We start from the raw sequence: 19419 nt of genomic DNA, 5'->3' as shown, positions 1-19419 counted from the left end.
CCCCTTCCCCCAGCAGAAAAACAGATGACATGTGTTTTGAGTTATTGCTTCTGGTGTTGCTCTCCGGACGGCCTCGCGGCTTTAAATACCTCCTCCCCGCCCGCCAGGCAGGCTTGCTGGGTCGGCTAAGGGCTTGGGAACGTGGGCGGTGTGTCAACCGCGTGTTCGGGGTGACTAGCCCCCCTCCCAGCCCCACCCTTCCCTGCCGAAGGCCTGTGCTCCCCACCGGGGCAGGAGCCCCAGCTGCCCCGACTCCCAGCTTGCCAACCCACCCACCCAGCCTCGCCCCAGTCCCCGTTCCCTGCCCCGCTTTGGGGGAGAGGCTGAGCGAAGGTGGGAAGAGGAGCAGGGTTCTCAGGGTGCAAAATGGGCAGAGCCACGCTAGGCAGTCAATTAACCGATAAGCAAAAGCTTCTTGGTTAATGCTGTAGACGACTCGCATTTCCCTCCTCCCTCACCAAGACATTTTGTAGCAGGCTGGCCAGCAGCGTGGCTCGGTTCTGGCTCATGCCGGGTCCAGGACCTACCCCTGCTGCAGCTCTGCATTTAAAGTGTATTCGGAGCCTGGCAGGCAGGCGGCCTGGCTCGGGTCCAGCTCACATCAGGTCCGGGAGCTCAGACCCCCCCTCCCCCCCCCCCGACAGAGGCTGCTGCCATCTCATGCTGCTGCCCCTGTATTGGTTATTCACTTAACCAGTATTTAAGGGCACGTCTGGCAGTTTGGGAAGGCTTAGCCACCCGCCTATGACACCCACCGCCCATGCCTGGGAAGTACCAGTGGGTGGTTCTCTAACCAACTAGGGATGGAAAATATCGGTTAATTGACTGGTCGATTAACCTCACGAATGCTTATCGGTTACTCGACTATCCTGTAGTCCCGGGGGTGCGGTCGGCAGCCAGCGTGCTCCAGCCTCGCTCCCCAGGAACCCCCTGTCGCTCCGCGCAGATTCCTCTACCGGGGGTGCCGGGCGGGAGCTGGTCCGCGAGGGGAGCCTGTTTAAAAACCAGCTTCCTCGCAGACCGGCTGCCTGTCGCCCCGCACTGATACAGAGGCAGCAGCCCATGTCCAGGGGGAGGTCTAAGCTCCCAGAAACTGGCGCACGCCGGAACTGAGCCGGGCTGCCTGCCCACCTGGCTCCTAATACACGGTAAATGCAGAGCCGCAGAGGGGGAAGGACCTGGACTCTGCGCAGCCGGGACGGAGCTGGGCTGCTGGCCAAGGCTGTTAAAAAATGTACTGGCAGCGTGCGGGGGGGGGGGGGGGGGGGGGGCGTGTCGTCTGTAGCATCGACCGCTAAGCTTTTCGGTTAGTCGGTTCATTGACTGCACTGTTGCATCCCTATGACCAGCCCCACAGGTTCCCAAAGCCTGTGTTGCCAGTGGCAGCTCTGAGTCGCAATGCCGTGTGCCGAGTCCAGGGCTCTCGCGCACCAGGTAGGCCCTGTCTTCAGGGGAGCGCTGGCCCTTCCGAGGCGATTGCAGCCTGCGGGGCTCGGTCAGTGGAAGTCGTGACCCGGGCGGCGTGAGACTCTGGCCGCGGCTCGGCGCCAGGCTTGGGCACGTTCGGGCCCCCGTGTGGGGGCGTGTGGCGTGCAGCCCTTGGAAACGCTCCCCAAGGGCGAAGGTCATGCCCGGGGGGCCTGGGAGGGGGGGACACATGTGTAGGTCTCCAGAGAGGGGGCTGCTCGCCGTGAGCTCGTCCGCCCGCTGTGAGACGTGGGCTGCGCTGGGCCGGAGGGGGAGAAACCCCCGGGGGGGGGGGGGGTGCTGTGGAATGGCTGCGGCCTGACCACAGGGACCTGGGCATGGAGCCCTCTGGCTCCCAGAGCAGGCCCCAGCGGCAGCGTGGGGGTTGAGGAGGAGACTCTGCGGACGTAGCCTGCCCTTTTCCCGGCAAGCCGTGGGGAGCCTGGCTCCGTGGTTCCCCAGTGGGGCAGCGCTGCTCCCTCCCCCACTTCGCACGCCCACATAACCGCTCCCCCACGGGTGCTCTCGAGGGGGCCTCCTCCTCCTGCCTCCAAACCGGGGGGGCCCAGCAGCCGTTCCAGCGCGCGCGTCTCCTCCCCAGGCTGCCTTCTGGGATGTAGAATGCCGTGTAAGTTGTTAACGGGTTCCACTGTAGGTTTAACGGGTTATGCGCCCGCCGAGCTGCAGGCGGGGCAGGGTGTTGGAGCGGGACTGGGGGCCGGTACCCCAGTGTGCACGCAGGTAAGGCGATGCTTACCGGTTAATCGGTGACCTACCGCGTTCCCGTCTCGTCTCGCGGGTCTCGCTTCCCAAGGGTTCCGTTTTACGAGTCCCGTCTCTGCTCTGTCCTTCTGCAGGTGTGTTTGACAATTGCTCCCACGCGGCCAGCGACAAGGGCTGGGCGCTGGGCATCCGCACGCTGCTGCGCCCCGGCAAGAAGGACGCCCGCTTCTTCTTTTCGCTCCGGACGGATCGGGCCAAGAGCGCCACCGTGGTGCTCGGCCACCGCCGCTACCAGCTTGACGCCTGGACGCACGTGGCCGCCACGTACGACGGGCAGCGGATGGCGCTCTACCTGGACGGGGTGCGGGTGGGCAGCAGCGCCCAGCAGGCCGGCGCCCTGCACAGCCCTTTTATGGCCTCCTGCCGCAGCCTGATTCTGGGCGGGGACAGTTCAGAGGACGGGCACGGCTTCCGCGGGCACCTGGCGTCCCTGGCGCTCTGGAGCGTGGCGCTGCCTCAGGCTGGGCTGCAGCGGGGCTTCTTAGCCAGGGCCGAAGGCGGGGAGGCCCCCCCGGTGCTTGAAACCTGCTTTGCCCGCCTGGAGGAGCAGTGGGTGGCCTTCAAGGATGGGGGTTACCCGCAGCTGGAGTCCCTCCACGTGCCGGAGCCGGAGCTGCTGTCTCCGCGGGTCCCCCCCGCCTGCGGGCAGACGGCCTGTGACAACGTGGAGCTGATCTCCCACTACAACGGGCACTGGCCGCTGCGCGGCGAGAAGGTGGTGCGGTACCGGGTGGTCAACCTCTGCGACGACCAGGGGCTGCACCCCACCGTCAGCCGGGAGCAGGTGGCGCGCCAGCACCGGGCCCTGAGCGAGGCCTTCGCCCGCTACAACATCAGCTGGCAGCTGAGCCTGCACGAGGTGCACAACTCGACCCTGCGCCACCGCGCCGTGCTGGCCCACTGCGAGCCCAGCAAGATCGGCAACGACCACTGCGACCCCGAGTGCGAGCACCCGCGGACCGGCTACGACGGGGGCGACTGCCGCCTGCGGGGGCGCTGCTACTCCTGGAAGCGGCGCGACGGCGTCTGCCACATGGAGTGCAACAACATGCTGGACGACTTCGACGACGGGGACTGCTGCGACCCCGCGGCCGCCGACGTCCAGAGGACCTGCTTCGACCCGGACTCGCCCTACCGGTAGGCAAAGGGGCCGGGCGGGATGGGATGGGGCGGGGGCGTCTCTCGCACAGCCCTGCGGAGTGCAGGCAAGGCAGCTCCCCTGCTAGGCTCCCCCCACGCCCGCTGGCACCGCTGTCCCGTCACTAGCCCAGTTCACGCCCCTGCACCTGAGTCCTGACAGCTCCACCGTGGCTCTCAGCGGTGCTGGGCTGAGCCACGAGATCCGGCCCTTGTGCCGCTTGCAGGTGGGAAACCCCCGAGGGATGAGGGGGAGTTGGACTCTCTCATCCCTCCAGCTGGGGCAGGCCCGGCCCAAATGACGCCCCCTGGCTTGGGCCAGCACTTTGAAAGGTCTCGATTTTCTGGGTCCGAGTGGTGCCCCCCCACAGTCTGGCACGTGAGGGGCCGCCTCCGTGCGCCTCATGGTAAGGCCGGCTGGGCTGGGGGATGGGGCACCAGGGGGATGGTGCCAGACATTTCCGGAGGGTGGAATTTCCTCGTGCCAGTCCTGGCTTTTCGGCGGCGCTCTGAAGTCTGGAAGAGTCGCATTCCCTCTCGCGTGGACGTCAGGAAACGCGTCCTGACTGCCAGGCTGGGGGACCACTGGATCACGAGCCGGGGGAGGCTGTGGAATCTCCCTCGGTGGAGACGCTTAAGAGCGAGTTGGACAGACCCCTGTCAGGGATGGTCTAGACGGGGCTTGGTGCTGCTGTGGGGGCAGGGGACTGGACTTGACCTCTCGAGGTCCCTTCCGGGGCGGGTAATTCTCTGACTCCTATGCATCCCGCCCCCACGTCTTGTATTTCTGTATTTTTTTTAACGGAGGCAATGGCCCTGCAAACACTTCACCGGGAGGCTGCAGATGACTGGCAGCGTGAGGCTTTGAACCACCCCGACAGGGGATTGATGGAGAGGTGTCTGCACGACCCAGCCCCCCCCCCCGTATTACCCCCGCTGCGCCCATAGCCAGCACAGACAGGTTCACGGTGCGCTCCGGTGGCCCGTGTGCCATACTGGTGCAGCAGCCGCAGCGACACCAGGGAGCCGGACGGCTCCGGTGGGCCTGGCTCGCGGGTTCTGGAAGCAGATGAGCGCTCTAACCTGACGCTACGTTGGTCGACTCTCTGCTCCCCTGGTCTCCCATCCGAGGTGTGTAGAAACGAAATGCATTTCCCGGTTCCCGTGGGACGTTTGTCCCCCGCGAAAGCCACCCACTGTGAATTTTGCAGCTGGCAGGACTGGCCTAGGAGGCGCTGCCGGGGGGGGGAAGGCGAGCAGAGGGAGATGCAAGGCATACGCAGACTCAGTGATGGCTCAGTCCCCCCCCCGGCCCCGCATTTGCTTTTTATGATAAGAACGTGCCTGTTTTAGTGCCAGGAGGGGGGAAGGGTCCCTGGGCAGGCCGCAGGGAGCTGGCACCGGCACCGGAGCGGTGGGCGGGAGACGGGGCTTGCGTCAGGCCTGCTGTCGGCCATGCTGCTGAGGAGAGTTTACCTTTGTGATAGATGGGCTCTGGCGGGGGGGGTGATAGAATTGCTGGGCCCCTGGGCAAGGTGGGGGGGGAGGGGCTCTGCACTCCTGGAAGGGGCGTGGTCTTGGGCAGAAGGGGCGTGGCCTCGGGCAGAAGAGTCCCCCTGACATTGGGACTCTCAGCCACGTTCGGGCGCCTCAGTCGCTCCCCCCGGCGCGCTGGCGCTTCGCGCTCACGCCAGAGCAAACCCCTGTGCTCAGCGGCCTGCGGACGTGGCACGCCGGGCCGGGCGGTGCAGGATTCCCAGGGTTAAAGCGGGGATGCGTCCACGCGCCGCCGAGTTGCAGCCGTTCCCTTTCAGAAACTCAAGAGAAGCTTCTGTCATGAGCAAGCTCTGGGCGACCCGTAGGACAATTAGGGTGAAGCCCGGGAGATTCCTTGCTTGGACCTCCCTGGTCCGGAGCCGTCAGGACCTGACTGCCCCGGGAGAAGGATTTTGCTGGACTAGGGGAGACCATATCTGGCAACCCCTGGACCGTGGGCTGGGCTTCCTGCTCCCCCACTCGAGGCAGCCCCGTTGGGCTGCTCGCGGGGCTCCTGGCAGCTCACCGCCATGCCAGCCCTCAGGGCTCCCCCCCACCAGCTCTCCCCTGGGACTCTTGGTCCGTGGGTATTGCCAACCAGGGGGTCCTGCTTTGGAGAGGCGCAGCCTGCACCTCGTAACCCTGCCTCTCGGCTAGAGACCCTCCGTTCCTTCTGCCCGGGGGTGTGCCCCCTTCCTGCCGCGCGCTCTGAGCTGCACACTCAGCTGGGTGTATGGGAACGGGCAGAACAGCCAACGCCTTTGGTCCTCTTTAACCCCCCACCGTGGTCCCGCCTGGTGCCGCCGGACCGTGCCTGTTGGGCCGGACGGAGCCCATTGTGTTCGAGGCCAGCACATCCCGCTACTTGCTGCCTCGCGTCTGCCTGCCGGTTCCCACCGAGGCTCCCAATACAACCGTGCGGTTGTGGAGAGAGAGGGAAGGGGGAGATGGACGCAGGCGGCAGCTCCCAGGCATTCAGTCCGGTCTAAGCGCGTTCTTAGCAGCGTGGTGCCTCTGAACACCGCCAGCGCACGGGGAGACGGCCCGGCCCCCGCTGTGCGTGGAGACACGGCACCTGGTTTTCCAGCATCTCCCCCATTTTGGCTCTGGAAGGGGCGGTGGAGCCCATCCCCTGGCTTTTCATCCGCAGGGTGGGGTTTGCTCCCTCTTGTGCCAAAGGCCGGGGGACCCGGCCCGGCCCCGGGGATCTGCCCAGATCCCGGACACCCAAGAGGCCAGGGCTGCCCGTGCACATGCCCCGTGGCCCCCTTGCGGATCTGTGTTTGTGGCAGCGCCTCCTCCTCCTCCTCCTGCCAGCCCGCCTGCTCAGTTCAACCCCATCAATCACGCTGCAAGAGGCGCCTCGTTCCAGCTGTGTCCGCGGGGCACTCGGGCTGTGCCAGCGCGGGAGCGGGGCCATTAATCACGCCTGCCGTCATGGCTCTGAATTGTTCGCACTGCGCCGGCAGCGTGCCCAGCGGGGCCTGCGTTCCCGGAGAGGGGGAGGCGCGGCTCCTGGCCCTGCTGGAGGCTGCAGCGCCGGCCCCGGCGCTGGGGAGAATCAGGGGATGGGTGCAGACATGGTGGGCATCACCCCAAGACCCCCGCCTCTCCCACTGGGCACCACTAGGGGCCGCTGTTGGGTTCAGGGGCGGCAGCTGTGCAGGTGTGAGGGAGAACCAGGCCGCCAATAGCTCCTCCCCTTCCACGCAAGGCTCCAACCCTTCTGGGCACCCAGAGCCGCCCTCCCCTCCCCTTTCCCCCCAGGCCCATCAAAGTCTGTCCTCAGTCCCGGGGAGAGCCGTGCGCCGAGCTACACAGCACGCTTCCCTTTGCCTCGTGTGCAGGGCAGCAGCTCTTACCCCTCTCCCGCTGTGCGTGGGCCCCAGGAGTTGAGCACAGGACTTTTCCACAGGAGGGGCAGGCCCTATTCCACCGAACCGTGGCGCTTGGAGGGAGTCAGTCGCATCTTCCCACCGGGGTGTGCCTCGGGGCCCCTAACTGCAGGAGAGCGCGAGGGGGCGCGAGCGCGAGCCTGCCCCTTTGCGATACGGCGTGGGCTTGGCTCTCGCCGCCCTCCCTTTGCTAGTGGCCGTCCCGGTGGTGCCAAACGGGCGTAAGACGCTGTCGCCGGCTGCCCAGCATGCTGCTGCTGCGCGGGGGGACGGACTGCAAGAGGCCAGCGGGTGGGGAATCCTGGCCTCCGTGTATCAATAGGACCGATGTTGGCAAACGTGTCGGGCGGATTTGGGGGGCTACGCTTCTTGGGATCTGGGGGGAGACCCCTGAAAAGGGGGATATGGATTTTCAGACCGTGTCCCCGGCAAATCAAGCCCCTTTCAAGTGTCTTCACTTTACTATGTCGCTCTCGAGCCTCTTAATGGCACCTGCAGTGACGCTGGCCCCGGTGGGCTCCCTGGGGTCGGAGACAAACGTGCTCTCTCTCGGAGAACACGGGGATGCCCTGCTAGAGGGCATGGCCCGGTGTCTCCCCAGCGACAGGCGGGCTGTTGGCGATCGTGGGGGGGAATCCAGGCAGCCCGAGCCGCTGGGTGGGCGAAGGGAGGACACAGACGCTTGCACGGATCTCCCTGCGTCAGTAACACAACCACATCCCAAGCCGCCTGCTCTCTGAGTCAGCTGGGAGCTGAGCCCAGGGAGGGCCCTGGCCCGGAAGGGACCCAGGCTGCCTGGTTTCTCTCCAGCCATCGGGGCTGAGCCAAAGGCGCCTCTTGGACGGCGATTGGGAGGACATGTCCCGTTTCCTTGCGTGCTTGCTTTCTTCGCCTCAGTGCAAACCTCCTCCTCTCTGCTTGCCGGCCTGGCTGGCTTCTCATTGCCTCTGGCGCATGCTGAGATGCTGCCAGCGGGAGGCATGTCGCAGGTCTCAGTGGCGCTGGAGGGAGGAATCGGCCCCAGCAGGTGGAGAGCCGTGGGTGGAAGTCACCGGTGCTCAAGGTGAGCAGGTGAAATCGCCGGGCCCCGTGGGAGAAGGTTCAGCATGGACGTGTCGGAGCTACGACTCGCTTCCTCACAAGGGACGGGAGGCCCCAGGGTTGAGCCCGCGTTGATTCCACGCTAGGGATGTTAAATTTCGGTTACTTGACTAGTCTATAGTCCCCAGCAGACAGCGCACTCCAGCCCACTTCTGAGGCGCCCCCTTCCACTTTGCGCTGCTGCCTCTGTATCAGAAGCAGCAGCGTGGGGTGCCAGGCGGGAGCTGGTCCGTGAGGGGAGTCAGTTTAAAAACCAGCTCCCCTCGCGGACCAGCTTCCTGTCGCCCTGCGCTGCTGCCTCTGATACAGAGGCAGCAGCTGCCCCTGTGCGGGGGGTTGGGCTGAACGCCCAGACCCGGCACGAGCCAGGATAGAGCCGGGCTGCTGGCCAGCCTGCTAAAAAATTGTACAGGTGGTCGGGGGGAAATACGTGCAGTCTACAGCATTAACCGATATGCTTTTTGCTGCTCTGGCCCACGTGATCAGCAGAGACCCAGGAGCTGGCCACGTGATGCCTCCCTCTATACACTGCGAGTCAAGGCAGCTGGGTCGGGCAGCAGGAGCGGTGACTTTAAAAGTCAGATTTCCTTACCCAGCCATCCCATCCCTCTGGTACCTGGCTCTGCCGGGAGGGGGGCGGGGAGGGCGGCGCTCCCGGCACTGGGGATGCCTGGCTCCGGGGCAGAGGTGAGTGCACTGGGATGGGGGGCACTAGTGGGGCGTGGCCCAGGGGGAGGGATGAGTGCATTGAGATGGGGGTTGCTGGGGGGGCTGGCTCAGGGGGAGGGGTGGGGGCATTGGAGGGAGTGGTGCAACTTTTACTTAACAACTTTGATCTCCCCGCCCCCTTGTTTCTCAAGAGAATTTTTTCCCAGAGTTTTTTCTGGGGGGGTGTCGGTATTTTTTGTTAAACCATCTGGCAACCCTACCCATCTCAGAAAAGATGCATTAGAATTGGGAAAGAAAATACAGGGGCATATAAACTGTTCACTGGATGGGCGGGGCTGAGAAGCAGCTCTGGGCTAAGGAGGCTCCACCCCTCTGCCCTTACTGAGCATGCTCAGGTTGGAGGCGGGGTTTAAAAGCCAGCCAGCCAGCCAGCTCAGTCTGAGGCTGGCAAGCCAGGGAACAGGACGAATCCCTGCGGCTCCAGCGGAGGATCAGAGCAGAACCTGCTCCGAGCTGGGGAGCAGAGGAGAGACAGGACCCAGTAGCTGAGCTTGGGGCTGGAAGCGAGGTCCCCAAGGGAAACTGAGGTAGGAAGTGACCCCGGGAAGCTGACTTGAGGCTGGCGCCAGATGGAGACAGGTGAGCAGCCAAGCCAGCCACTCTACCCTCCCTGCACCGTATCCACCAGGTGGCTTTGCCTCTCTGTACTGTAGCCACTGGGCAGGTTTGCCACCCTGCGGGACTGCTCCTTGGGGAACGTTGCTGTGCTTCGGTCTTCCTCTTTCCGCCGTGGTACAGGAGTTGAAACCTGGTGACTTGTGGATTGTAATAGAGCACGGGAGTTGAAACGAGCCGGTGCCGAGGAAACGGGTTGATCGCTTCCCGTTGAAAACCGTGGCGACCGCGGGGCCTCCCCCGGAGAGGTTATAACTGAAACCAGTCGGCGTTTTGGGAGGGAGGGCAGTTCTCTCGCCACCGGGGCGAGCCTGGAGGCAGGCGCAGCTAGCAGTTGGCGCATGGACGTGCGGGCTGGTGGACGCGTCTCTCGCTGGGCACGTGGCGCTCTCCCCAGGTCAGCCTTACCCGCTGTGCTCAGCCCTCAGCTGTGTGTGAATGAAAAGGCCCTGGAAGGGACCCAGGGAACTGCCCGTGGTCCCTGGAAAAGCTCCCTCCTGGATGTTAACAGTTGCGGGCCGGTGTGTGTGCTGCGTCTGTGCCCTGGGGCAAGATGCCAGCCTGTGGTTTAATACAAGCTGCTGCCTCTTGGCAGAAGGGCTGGTGTATCAGCCACATGCCTGTTTTCCTGCCGGCTGCGGCACAGCGGGAGCAGCTCGTGTAGAGGCACGAGCACCGTTGTCTTAGCCCCGTGTTACCTGTCCTGGCAGCACCACGGACTCCTTGATCCCTGCCCTGGGGAGTACGGACAGAAAGGGAGGCAGGCGAGGGTGGCTAAGAGACCTGGCCATGGTGCCCCAGTTTGGGGCGACTGCACCTGTGTTCTCCTTCTGTGGTCCGGCCAGGGCCGCCTCTGGGCGCCTCGGCCGTGCCCCTTCCCTCTGGAGCAGGCTGGTTTCCGGCGGCTCGCTTGGCCCTGCTGCGATATCCCCCACAAAAGGCCGCCTGGCGAGGCAGGCCTGCTTCCCTCCTGGCCCCCGAGACTGGACGCAGCGTGACGGCCGCTGCCAAGTTCCCACGCCGCTCGGCCTGGGCCAGCTCGGAGAGTCCGAAGGTAGAAGCCCTCCCGAGAAAACGTGTTCAGAGCGCGCGCCCCAGCTCACCGGAGATCCCTCTCTTCCCTCAGACGCACCTACGGCCCCCTGAGGGGCACAGGTTCATCCCCACTTCAGCTCAGAACAAGCCCCTCCATCTCGGGGGGCGGCCCCCCTCAGGGGATCCGAGTCCCGCCAGCCCTCCCCTAAGGATTGCGAGCGCTGGTCCTGCCCGTTTGCTGGCTCAGAATAAGGCCCTGAATCGGTGTAAACGCGGGCGGTTTATCCCAAAGCTGGGGTACCTCTCTGGAGGGGCTACGGCCTGAGGGTGCTGGGGTCACCCTTCCCCATGGAAGTGTTCACAGCCCCTCGGGAGGATCCCTGGCAGGCCTGGAGTCTGGCCAGCGCCATCAGGCCCTGAGGTAGGGAGGTCGGAACAGAAAGGCCCTCCCGTGTTTCACTGCGGCCAAGCAGATCTATCCCTGGCTATTGCCGTGTCTCGCTAGCCCTGATGCGAGGCAGGCCCTAAATCCGTGGCACAGAGGGCAGCTCTGGCCGCTCTGCAGAGAACTGTAACTTGCATAGACATGGAAACTTCCGAAGAGGAGCCGCCAGGCCTAACGTTTGCCTCCTGCCCCGCCCAGCTGGCTCCTTTGCCTCCTGCCCTGCCGGCTACTTTGGCTTCCTGGGTCGCATGTGACGCTGGGTTTCACTTTCAGGCCACGTCTCCCCTGCCACGTGGCTACACTGCGGTGTTCTGGCTCTGGGGTGTGAAACTCCCCCGGCGCCCCGCCGAACGTGGCACGTTACGGCGCTGCCACGCGCCAGTGGATACGGGCTACCAGCGTGCTTAGCGACTCCCCTCATGCAGGTGGCGCTGGTGCCATGGCCACGGGTTCACTTGAAAGCCCTGTCACGGCAGCGCTGTCAAGTCTGAAGTGAGGACTTAGCCCCTGCTGGCAGTGACCGGCGCCCCCCAGAGCTTTGCACCTGGCATGTAGCGTGTGAGCAATTCCAACATTGCCCAGCCAAACTCGGTCGCGGTCGCTGTCGCTTTCTCCTGGTTTGTCGTTGGCCCCATGGTTCCTGATTTCTGCCCACACTCAGATCTCTCGGGTTTGCTGGACGCCGGTCCCAGAGCCCTGCGAAGGCTGACGTGTCTTTCCGGCGTGAGCGTCCCGTTTACAATGGCTCCCCAAACCAAGAGAACTTCATGTGGTTCGTGGGTTCGTTGTGAGCATTTCAAACTGCTCTGGGGCTTTTATGCATCTTGGGAGATGAGCGATGTCTGGACTCCTAGACGTTAAGACCAGAAGGGACCATTATCATATGCAATGGTCCCTCTAAATGTTTCTGTCCATGTGTAGAATGAATTTTGCTCTGTGCACCAAAACGTGCAGATGTGCACCACCTGTAGAAACACATGCTGTGGGTACTGCGGGTGCTCTGACAATCAGTTGGGCAGCACTTGAATCTTTTCTGGGTGTTCGCCCAAGCGCTCAGCTTGCAAGGGACACTGATGGTAGGTGTGTCGGGTGCTGCTGCACCCCCAGGCACCCAGGTTGCTGGCCCTGCACCCAAGGCCCTGGCTGTGACCCCACTCTCAACCCCCTGTGTTTCTCCCTTCCACAGCCATGGCCCCACACCTGGCCCCAGCTCTAGGGTTCAGTGGTGGGGAGGGGGAGGCATAGACAGGGCTAACGTGAGGGGTGCAGCACCCCCATTAAAAAAAAATTCAGCGCTACTGCTCATCATGATAATCTAGCCCACTGGTTGTCCAATTAAAACAGCTCTTTTATATAGTTAACGCCCTTCTACATGGTGGAGGCAAAGCAGGGTGTGAGCGGGAGGCTGGCCGCTTGTGACCCCCCCCCCCCCCACATTTGAGAGCCTCGAACTAGTCTGGTCTCCTGCATACCACGGGCCCCAGAACCTCACCCGCTCCTTTCAGCGACCAAGACCCGCTGGCTGACGTGCTCAAATCGTGGTTTAAAGACTCCAAGTTACAGAGAATCCGCCATTGACTCTACTTCAGTCCTGCAACTGACCTGTGCCCAGTGCTGCAGAAGAAGGGGGGAACCCCCCCCCCAGGCTCTTTGCTAATCTGACCAGAGGGAAAATTCTTTGCTAACTCCAAATATGGCACCCAGTTAGCCCCACGCTTGGGAAAGAATTCTTTGTAGTCACCCTCTCCGGCTCGTGCCCTGTCTCCGTCTGTTCAACGCATTCGCTGCTCTCGGTTGCAGATCAGCCGCACGCCCCTGCCGGCGGGCGGTCTCATCAGACCACCCCTTCCACAAAGGTATCGAGCTCGGTTAAGTGATTTTTTTTTTTCTTACCCTGTAAGTGGGGTGCGCTCAGTGCCACAGCGCCACCAGCCGTCGGTCCTGGGGATTAGCTCTGCCGGCAGGTGGCGGGATCCTCTTCAGGACACTGCCCTCCGGCGGTGCCCACAACAGTCTGAGCTCCCCCCTTCCGGGGGTGGGTTGTAGGCCGGCAGGCCTTCGGGAGGAGGGTCCTCCGCTTCCGGTACAGTGGGCGCTACGCCTGTTCCCCTGCGCTACCGTGCCGAGTCCGTGAGTCTGTCCCCAGCCTCGTTTCAGGTTGGGGTGAGAGGCAATAGTTTGCGTTCCCGGCCTTGCTTCAGGTCCGGGCCGCAGGGGAAGAAGTTCACCCTCTACGCAAGTCTCTCAGCTCATAGTTTCGGGCAGGCAATGGTCCTAGTCCTGCCCCTTTAAGAGGTCTGGCCTGGTTCCCGGCCGGGCACCCAAAACACAGTACATAAGCCCGGACCCTTGAGCAGGGCGTGGCACCAAATCCAGTGTGCAAGCCCAGGCCCTGGTGCGAGGCATGGCGGTACACAAACTGGCGGCCCGGCCCTAGCTCAGGGCGGGGCAGCAAATGGGGGCAAGGCCCTGGTGCAGTGCGTGGCTGCAAAACACAAACCCACAGGTTTGTAGAAGCTCCTAGTTCAGGAGCTGGGCAGGTAGCGCAGCAGCGGTGAGGGGGAGACTGCCACCCGGTCTGTGGGTGGCGGGGGGGGGGGGCGCGCAGGCCCACTCACTCTACTGCGCCCTGGCCCAGGGGCCCTGGATGCAGCCGTGCAGCTGCTACTGGCTCAGCAGGTCTCCAGCCCGCAACGTGCTGGCCTCAGGCTGCTCTCAGCCCGTGCTACCCTCCGAGCCGCTCCTCGGCTTCCCCCTCTGGCAGGTCCGGCAGGGTGTCGAGGGCGGTGCCGTCCCAGCAGGGTCCAGGTGGCCCGATCCAGGCTTCGGTGGGTTGGAGCCTTGCAGCGTCCAGCGGGTTCGTTGGGCCCCGGGGTTCAGGCCGGTCCCCTGTCTCCGGCAAGCCTTCAGGATCCCCGTCAGTCCGTAGGTCCTCTAGCTCAGGCAGGACCTCAGGGTCTCCGGGTGTCCACAGGCCTCGGGGCTTAAGCAGGACCTCCAGCTCAAGCAGGTCCTCAAATTCACCAGGCACCAGCAGAGCCCCGGGCTCCTCTGGGGCAGAGGGTAGCTCTGCTGGCCAGCTCGGCCAGGCCTCTGCAGCCAAGGTAGGGCAGTCTTCGCTGGCCCTGTGGGCGGCCCAGGCCAGGTCTCGGCCTCCAGGTCAGCTAGGAGCTCTGGACAGGCCTCTGTCTCCCTCAGAGGTTGGGCCCTGACTGAGCTCCCTGGCAGAGTTCTTATAATCCTAGCCACGCCCCTTAACTTCCTGTCAGGTGAGGGGGCGGGGCTAGGCTGCACATAAAATGGCTTCCAGAGGGGTATTTTCTCCACCTCACTACATACCCCCCATTTCTCCCCTTATGATGATCTGGATGGTGTTGTCTTCAAGTCATCACTGTCAAGTCCAAGTCAAGTCTCAAGTCACTACAGTTCAAGTCTCAAGTTGAGTCTCGAGTCTTAATTTAAAAAATGTCAAGTCACTTTTGTACAAGCCATCAATATCGGCATTTTCGGACAATTTTTTCACCAAGTCGATTTAACAAAATTAGCAAGTCTCAAGTCACAAACAATGAACCCAAGTCGAGTCTCAAGTCAAGTCACTTAAGTCGGACTCGAGTTCAAGTCGTGGGACTCGAGTCAACAACTCTGGATCTGGAACAGCCTTCCTCCTCCGATGCTCCATAAGGGTTTTATATTAGGTTGCAAGGAAGCTCAGACTCTGCTGCCCCTAAGTCCCTCGAACTTTATTTTCCAACATGCAACGCTTTAGGTGACTCAAACTTAAGGTAGCTGAGATTAGCATAAACTCCGAGGAAGTCCAAGGGGCCTAACGAAGCTGGGGAAGCGCGCTGCATGACGTCCAGTGAAAATCTGTGTCAGCCCGTGCTTGGGTAAGACGTATTGTAAGGGATCCTTTGAGCTGGTTGCTGGATTCTACATTATTTGTTTCCACTCAGGAAGATGTTTGTGTCCTGGTGAGCAGCTCAGTTAAAACCTCCATCCAGTGCGTAGTCACGGTCGAAAAAGCAAAAGGAGGGATAGATTGTAGGGAAGAAAACAATACTGCAAGCATTGTCAGGTCACTGTCTAAATCAATGATCTGCCTTTACCTGGATTGCTGGGGTCCGATCTCTGAAAAAGATCTAGCAGAAGTAGAGATGGTGGTTGGGTGACAGGCCGCAAGAAGGATCAGAAACTTGGAAGATTCCCTTAGGAGAGGAGCTGGAGAAGGTGGGGATGGCTGTGTTGAAAGAGGTGACATCACTCCGCAGACCCTACCCGTGGGGCTGTGTGCTCATCCTTGCTGTTCTCGCATGTGTTGGGGACGTAGCCCAGCGTCCTTTGTGCTGGGATGCTCCAGGATTCCTCCCTGTTGGGTTGTGCCAGGACTAGGAGAACTTGTCTGCCCCTTAGGGAGAATTGTGGGAAGGGCATTGGAGGACTACTTGTGCGTGAGCGTGCAAAGTGGGTAGGTTCCATCCCGAGGCATGACTCGGGTCTCTAATCCACGTTAGCCCAGATTTCAGGACGCCCAAACCTAGGTTGGTGGGTTTTGTGGGTTGGTGGGTTTTGTGTGTGGCGGGAAAGGCTTGTGCAATGCTGCAAGAGGATTTATACGGCTTATTTTTTTAAGACGCACCCTACCTAATGCAACTTTGGAGGTTTTCGTTTTTGCTTTAAGTGCCCAATCATTTTTTTGCACTCCTGCTAAGCTCTGGGCCTCAAGGACATCTTGTGTCAGGGAGTTCCATGGGCTAATTATGCATGGGTTAGAAATGGGCATATTTCCCTTTATCGGCATTCTAGTGGTTTGGATGAGTAAGGCCAAAAGAGGCCACTCCAAACCCCCAGTTGGATCGCTGCCATCGCATGGGGCACGGAAACTCCCCCTGCCATTCCTGCATTGAGCAGGACAGCTGGTGGCAGAAGTAGGTTCTATCTGTTGCCTTTCAATGTCACCGGAGGTCCCCTTGCTCTTGTATTCTGAGACCAGAGCAGCTCGTTCACTCCTCTGCCAGCATTCATTCATTAGGCAAATCTCTGCCGTGCCCGTTCTCTGTAGTTAACCCAGACTCTTATCTTTCCCGCCACACACAAAACCCACCAACCCAGGTTTGAGCGTCTTGAAACCTGGGCTAACGTACCCCTCTGGGGGTGTGGATTAGAGACCCGAGTCATGCCTTGGGATGGACCCTGCCCACTTTGCACGCTCGCGCACAAGTAGTCCTCCAATGCCCTTCCCACGATTTTCAGTAATTCAGAGTCGCAGGCAAGGAGAGCCTCTAAAAGCAATGCTATCTGGAGTTGTTTTGCACGAGAAATGTTTCCATCGGTCCAGCCGCTCCCCAACCCTGCCTCACACGGGTTCCCAGGGCTTTTAAGGGTGTGTTGCTTGTCTGGTTCATTGTAGCGGTGAGTAACCGAAATGCACACGCTGCCAGGAAAGCGGTGCCTTGTTGTCTTCTGATCCTGATGGAAAGCTTGTGGAAGGGGTTAGTACAGAACAGTGCCAGAATCCTCTGTACACTGGCTTTGATTTGCTGCAGATGCATGGTCAGCTTAGTGTGTGTGTGTGTGTGTGTGTGTGTGTGTGTGTGTGTGTGTGTGTGTGTGTGTGCGCGCGCGCGTGTGTGTGCTGTTCTATCTGAGTGTGTGTGTGTGTGTGTGCTGTTCTATCTGATCCTCTTGGAAAAAATAGCAAGAAAAGCTCATTAGCAGCAGTTAGCACTCAGCCAAGTGTCACCAGAGTCTGGTGTGTCACCGTGTGCATGACCCGGAAAGCCACTGGTGTCTGGATGGCTACAGAGGATGAGGATGGGATTATAGAAGTTTTTCACCTCTGGGTTGCCAGCTGGAATCTGGACAAGGAAAAAGGCCTCTGAAGTTGTGATCTGGTGTGGGCTGACTCGGTGGGTTCTTAGTCCCACTCATATCTCATAAACCACCCTCCTACCTGGCAGTCTTAGCAGGGAGGCCGAAGGCTGAGCCATGAACTGTGCTTTCAGGCCTGGTCTATGCTAGAAACACGCTCTGGCAGTCGTGTGTTCAGCTGTGCATGGTTGAACTGTGCACACAGCTAGGTGGACAGGGTCAAGAAATCTGGACCAAGACAATGCCTACGTTTCTTAACTAGGGCATCCTGGTGCCATGCCCCTGGTCTGTGCTGGCAGCCAAACCGTTGTTGAGACTTGTCAACGGCAGGTAATTCCGCCAGAGCAAAGCAGGGCTTGTGAGGTGTCTTCAGAAGAGGTCTGAGATCTGTATATGGAGCACAGTGTGGTAGATTTCCTGGCTGCTGCCCTTGGGGTGTGTGTGTGGACCCCTTCAGTTCTTCATCAGCAGGAAGGTCTCGGGGGGAACCATATTAGTCTGTAACTTAAAAATAAGGGATGGAAAAGGAGGATTTAAACCACATCTATTCTACAAAGTTGTGTCAACCTAAGTTAGGTCAACATTCAGCCACTACAGTTATTAAATCGCTCGAGTGTGTGCGCACTCTTGGCTTCTTGAGTTGATGGTGTGCATCCTCATCAGAAACACTTGTATCTATTGTATTGTCCACGCTGGACATTGTGGGATGGTTTCTGAAAGCCAGTAACAGTCAATATAAACAACCCAATGTCCATATTGAAACTGTGTCAACCTAATTCTATCAACCGTGACTCCAGGCTGATCAGGGTCAGGGTGTTACTAAATCCACATAGAGAGGTATTTGTGCTGCCAGCCAAATTTAAATGAAGACACTTTCCCAAAACAAAGTCTACTCAAGGCAGCTCACATCAGCCTAAACCTGTAGTATAGACCAGGCCCTTATGAAGGAGCGAGGGTTTTGATTAGAGCTAATGGAGGAAAATATTTTTTGAAACAAAAAATCTCTCTCTTTAAAATGTGAAGCTTTAAAACTTTGTTCAGCTCTGCCTAGTTTTGGATTAAAAACGGAGAGGGGAAAATTCATGAACATTTGAAAACTTTCCTGGTTTTTTATCTGTCCTCAAATTTCAAAATTTTGTCAGAATTTGAAAAAAGTACAGCTAGCTGTATTTTTTTAATACCTCGTGGTTTGCAAATGAAAGCCAGCTACATCAAGGCCAGATACGGCAAGTGCTTATTTACCATCTCTGCAATGAAAGCTATTGATGGACCTATTGATGCTAAGGAGATACAGAGTGTAATTAAACCAAGCTCTGAAAGGCAAGTTGCCTGATGGATCCCCAGGTGGATTATAGAAAGTGATGGAGGAGTTGTGATGTAGTTTAATAGTTTCCTAGAATCCTCGTAAACTCCAGAATCAATAGGAGAAGCCAATAGCTTATTGTCTTTGAAACCCAACTAAGATAAAATTGATTGTGCCCTTTCAGATCTCTGTGCCTGTTTACCAGTGATGCTACGATAATTGCCAGGGTACTTGCTAATAAGTTAGACTTGCTGCTACATGGTTAATTGAGAACAGACAGAATGAAGAAAGGAGGAGTATAGTGAATCCATTTGGCCCCATTAAAATGTATGCCTGGTATGTTGCAGAGAAGGCTTTTGATTGGGTCGAGTGGAATTATTTAAGAGGAATATGCAGATAAATGGAATTGCTTTATATAATCCATTTCACCAGAGTCATAGTTAACAGGAGTCCGCTATCAAGGGTGCCCTCTCTGACTGGAACGGTCACGGAATCTCATGCACAGAAAAAGCCAGGAAAATGGCATTATCTTGACCATAAATGGAGAAGGTTTGGTGCACCAAGGTGGCGTTTTATGAAGATGTTTGAGCGATGACAGTGGGTCCCCTCCAAGCCTCCTGTAACAGCTTGTACTTTGGTACTCGATAAGAAGACCCATCCATTCCATAGTACTAACCTGTTCTCGCCCCTTCCACTAGCAGCTCTGGCAGAATTAGGGAAGAGAAGAACGAGACGAGAATTCCTTGATTGCAACTTTTGCTTCTTGGAATAAAACTACACCCAGAATAGACTAACTCGTGGATGGTTGGAGCCCCAAAGAGTGTGGGCTTCCTACAGATCTAGCTCCCCGGCTAAAAGAAACAGATCGAGCTGAGAAATGCGGAGGCTTTGTTCCACGCTGTTTAGCCGCCATATTGGAAATGGGCAGAATTAACAGAAAGGAGGGCCCGGTCTCTGATACCTTTTTATTTATTTTTTTTAAAGTGCTGGAGTGTCATTGGAAAGGTAGGAATGATTTTTCCCTGGAGCTGCTCAAAAATTCCTATCTAGCAAAATACTTAACTGCCCCCCAGAAATATCAGTCGCGGGCCACGCCAAGTCCCATAGGGATTTTGGGGCATGGAGGCTCAGAGCGTCCCCATGGCTTTGGGATTAGAGTTGCCGACTTTCCCAACAGGACGGACTGGACGCTGCTGCCGGGAATGGCAATAGTGTCTGGTGCGTCTGCTTGGGGAACATGGCAACCCTGTCATTGGGATGGGGCCAGACATGGAGCGGGAGGGGAGGGGTGCAGGAGAGGTCTGTGGGCTAGGGCCAAGAGATTTGGAGTGAGGGAGAGAGCTCAGGGCAGGAGGTTGGGGTGAAGGAGTGGCGTCTGGGAGGGGGGCAGGGGGATTGGGGTGTGGAGTACTGGAAGGAGTTAGGGTGTGGGAGCGGCCGGGGTAGATTGGGGTGTGGAGTACTGGAAGGAGTTAGGGTGTGGGAGCGGCCGGGGTAGGGTGTTG

At 59.5% G+C, this 19419-nt stretch overlaps 1 protein-coding gene across 1 annotated transcript in view; it reads left to right on the top strand.

Annotated features, from left to right (window-relative positions):
- PAPPA2 (pappalysin 2) overlaps positions 1-19419 on the top strand; it is a 146260-nt gene that overhangs the window by 11026 nt on the left and 115815 nt on the right. Inside the window, exon 2 of the mRNA XM_075936896.2 lies at positions 2325-3387. Within this exon, the coding sequence (XP_075793011.2) occupies positions 2325-3387 (1063 nt within the window). The remainder of the gene's footprint in view (positions 1-2324; positions 3388-19419) is intronic.

The sequence above is a fragment of the Pelodiscus sinensis genome, chromosome 9 (genome assembly GCF_052426305.1).
Source record: "Pelodiscus sinensis isolate ZL-2025 chromosome 9, ASM5242630v1, whole genome shotgun sequence".
Lineage (NCBI taxonomy): Eukaryota > Metazoa > Chordata > Testudines > Trionychidae > Pelodiscus > Pelodiscus sinensis.
The sequence above is the reverse complement of the archived record's forward strand: the minus strand, read 5'-3'. Positions and strand labels throughout refer to the sequence as shown.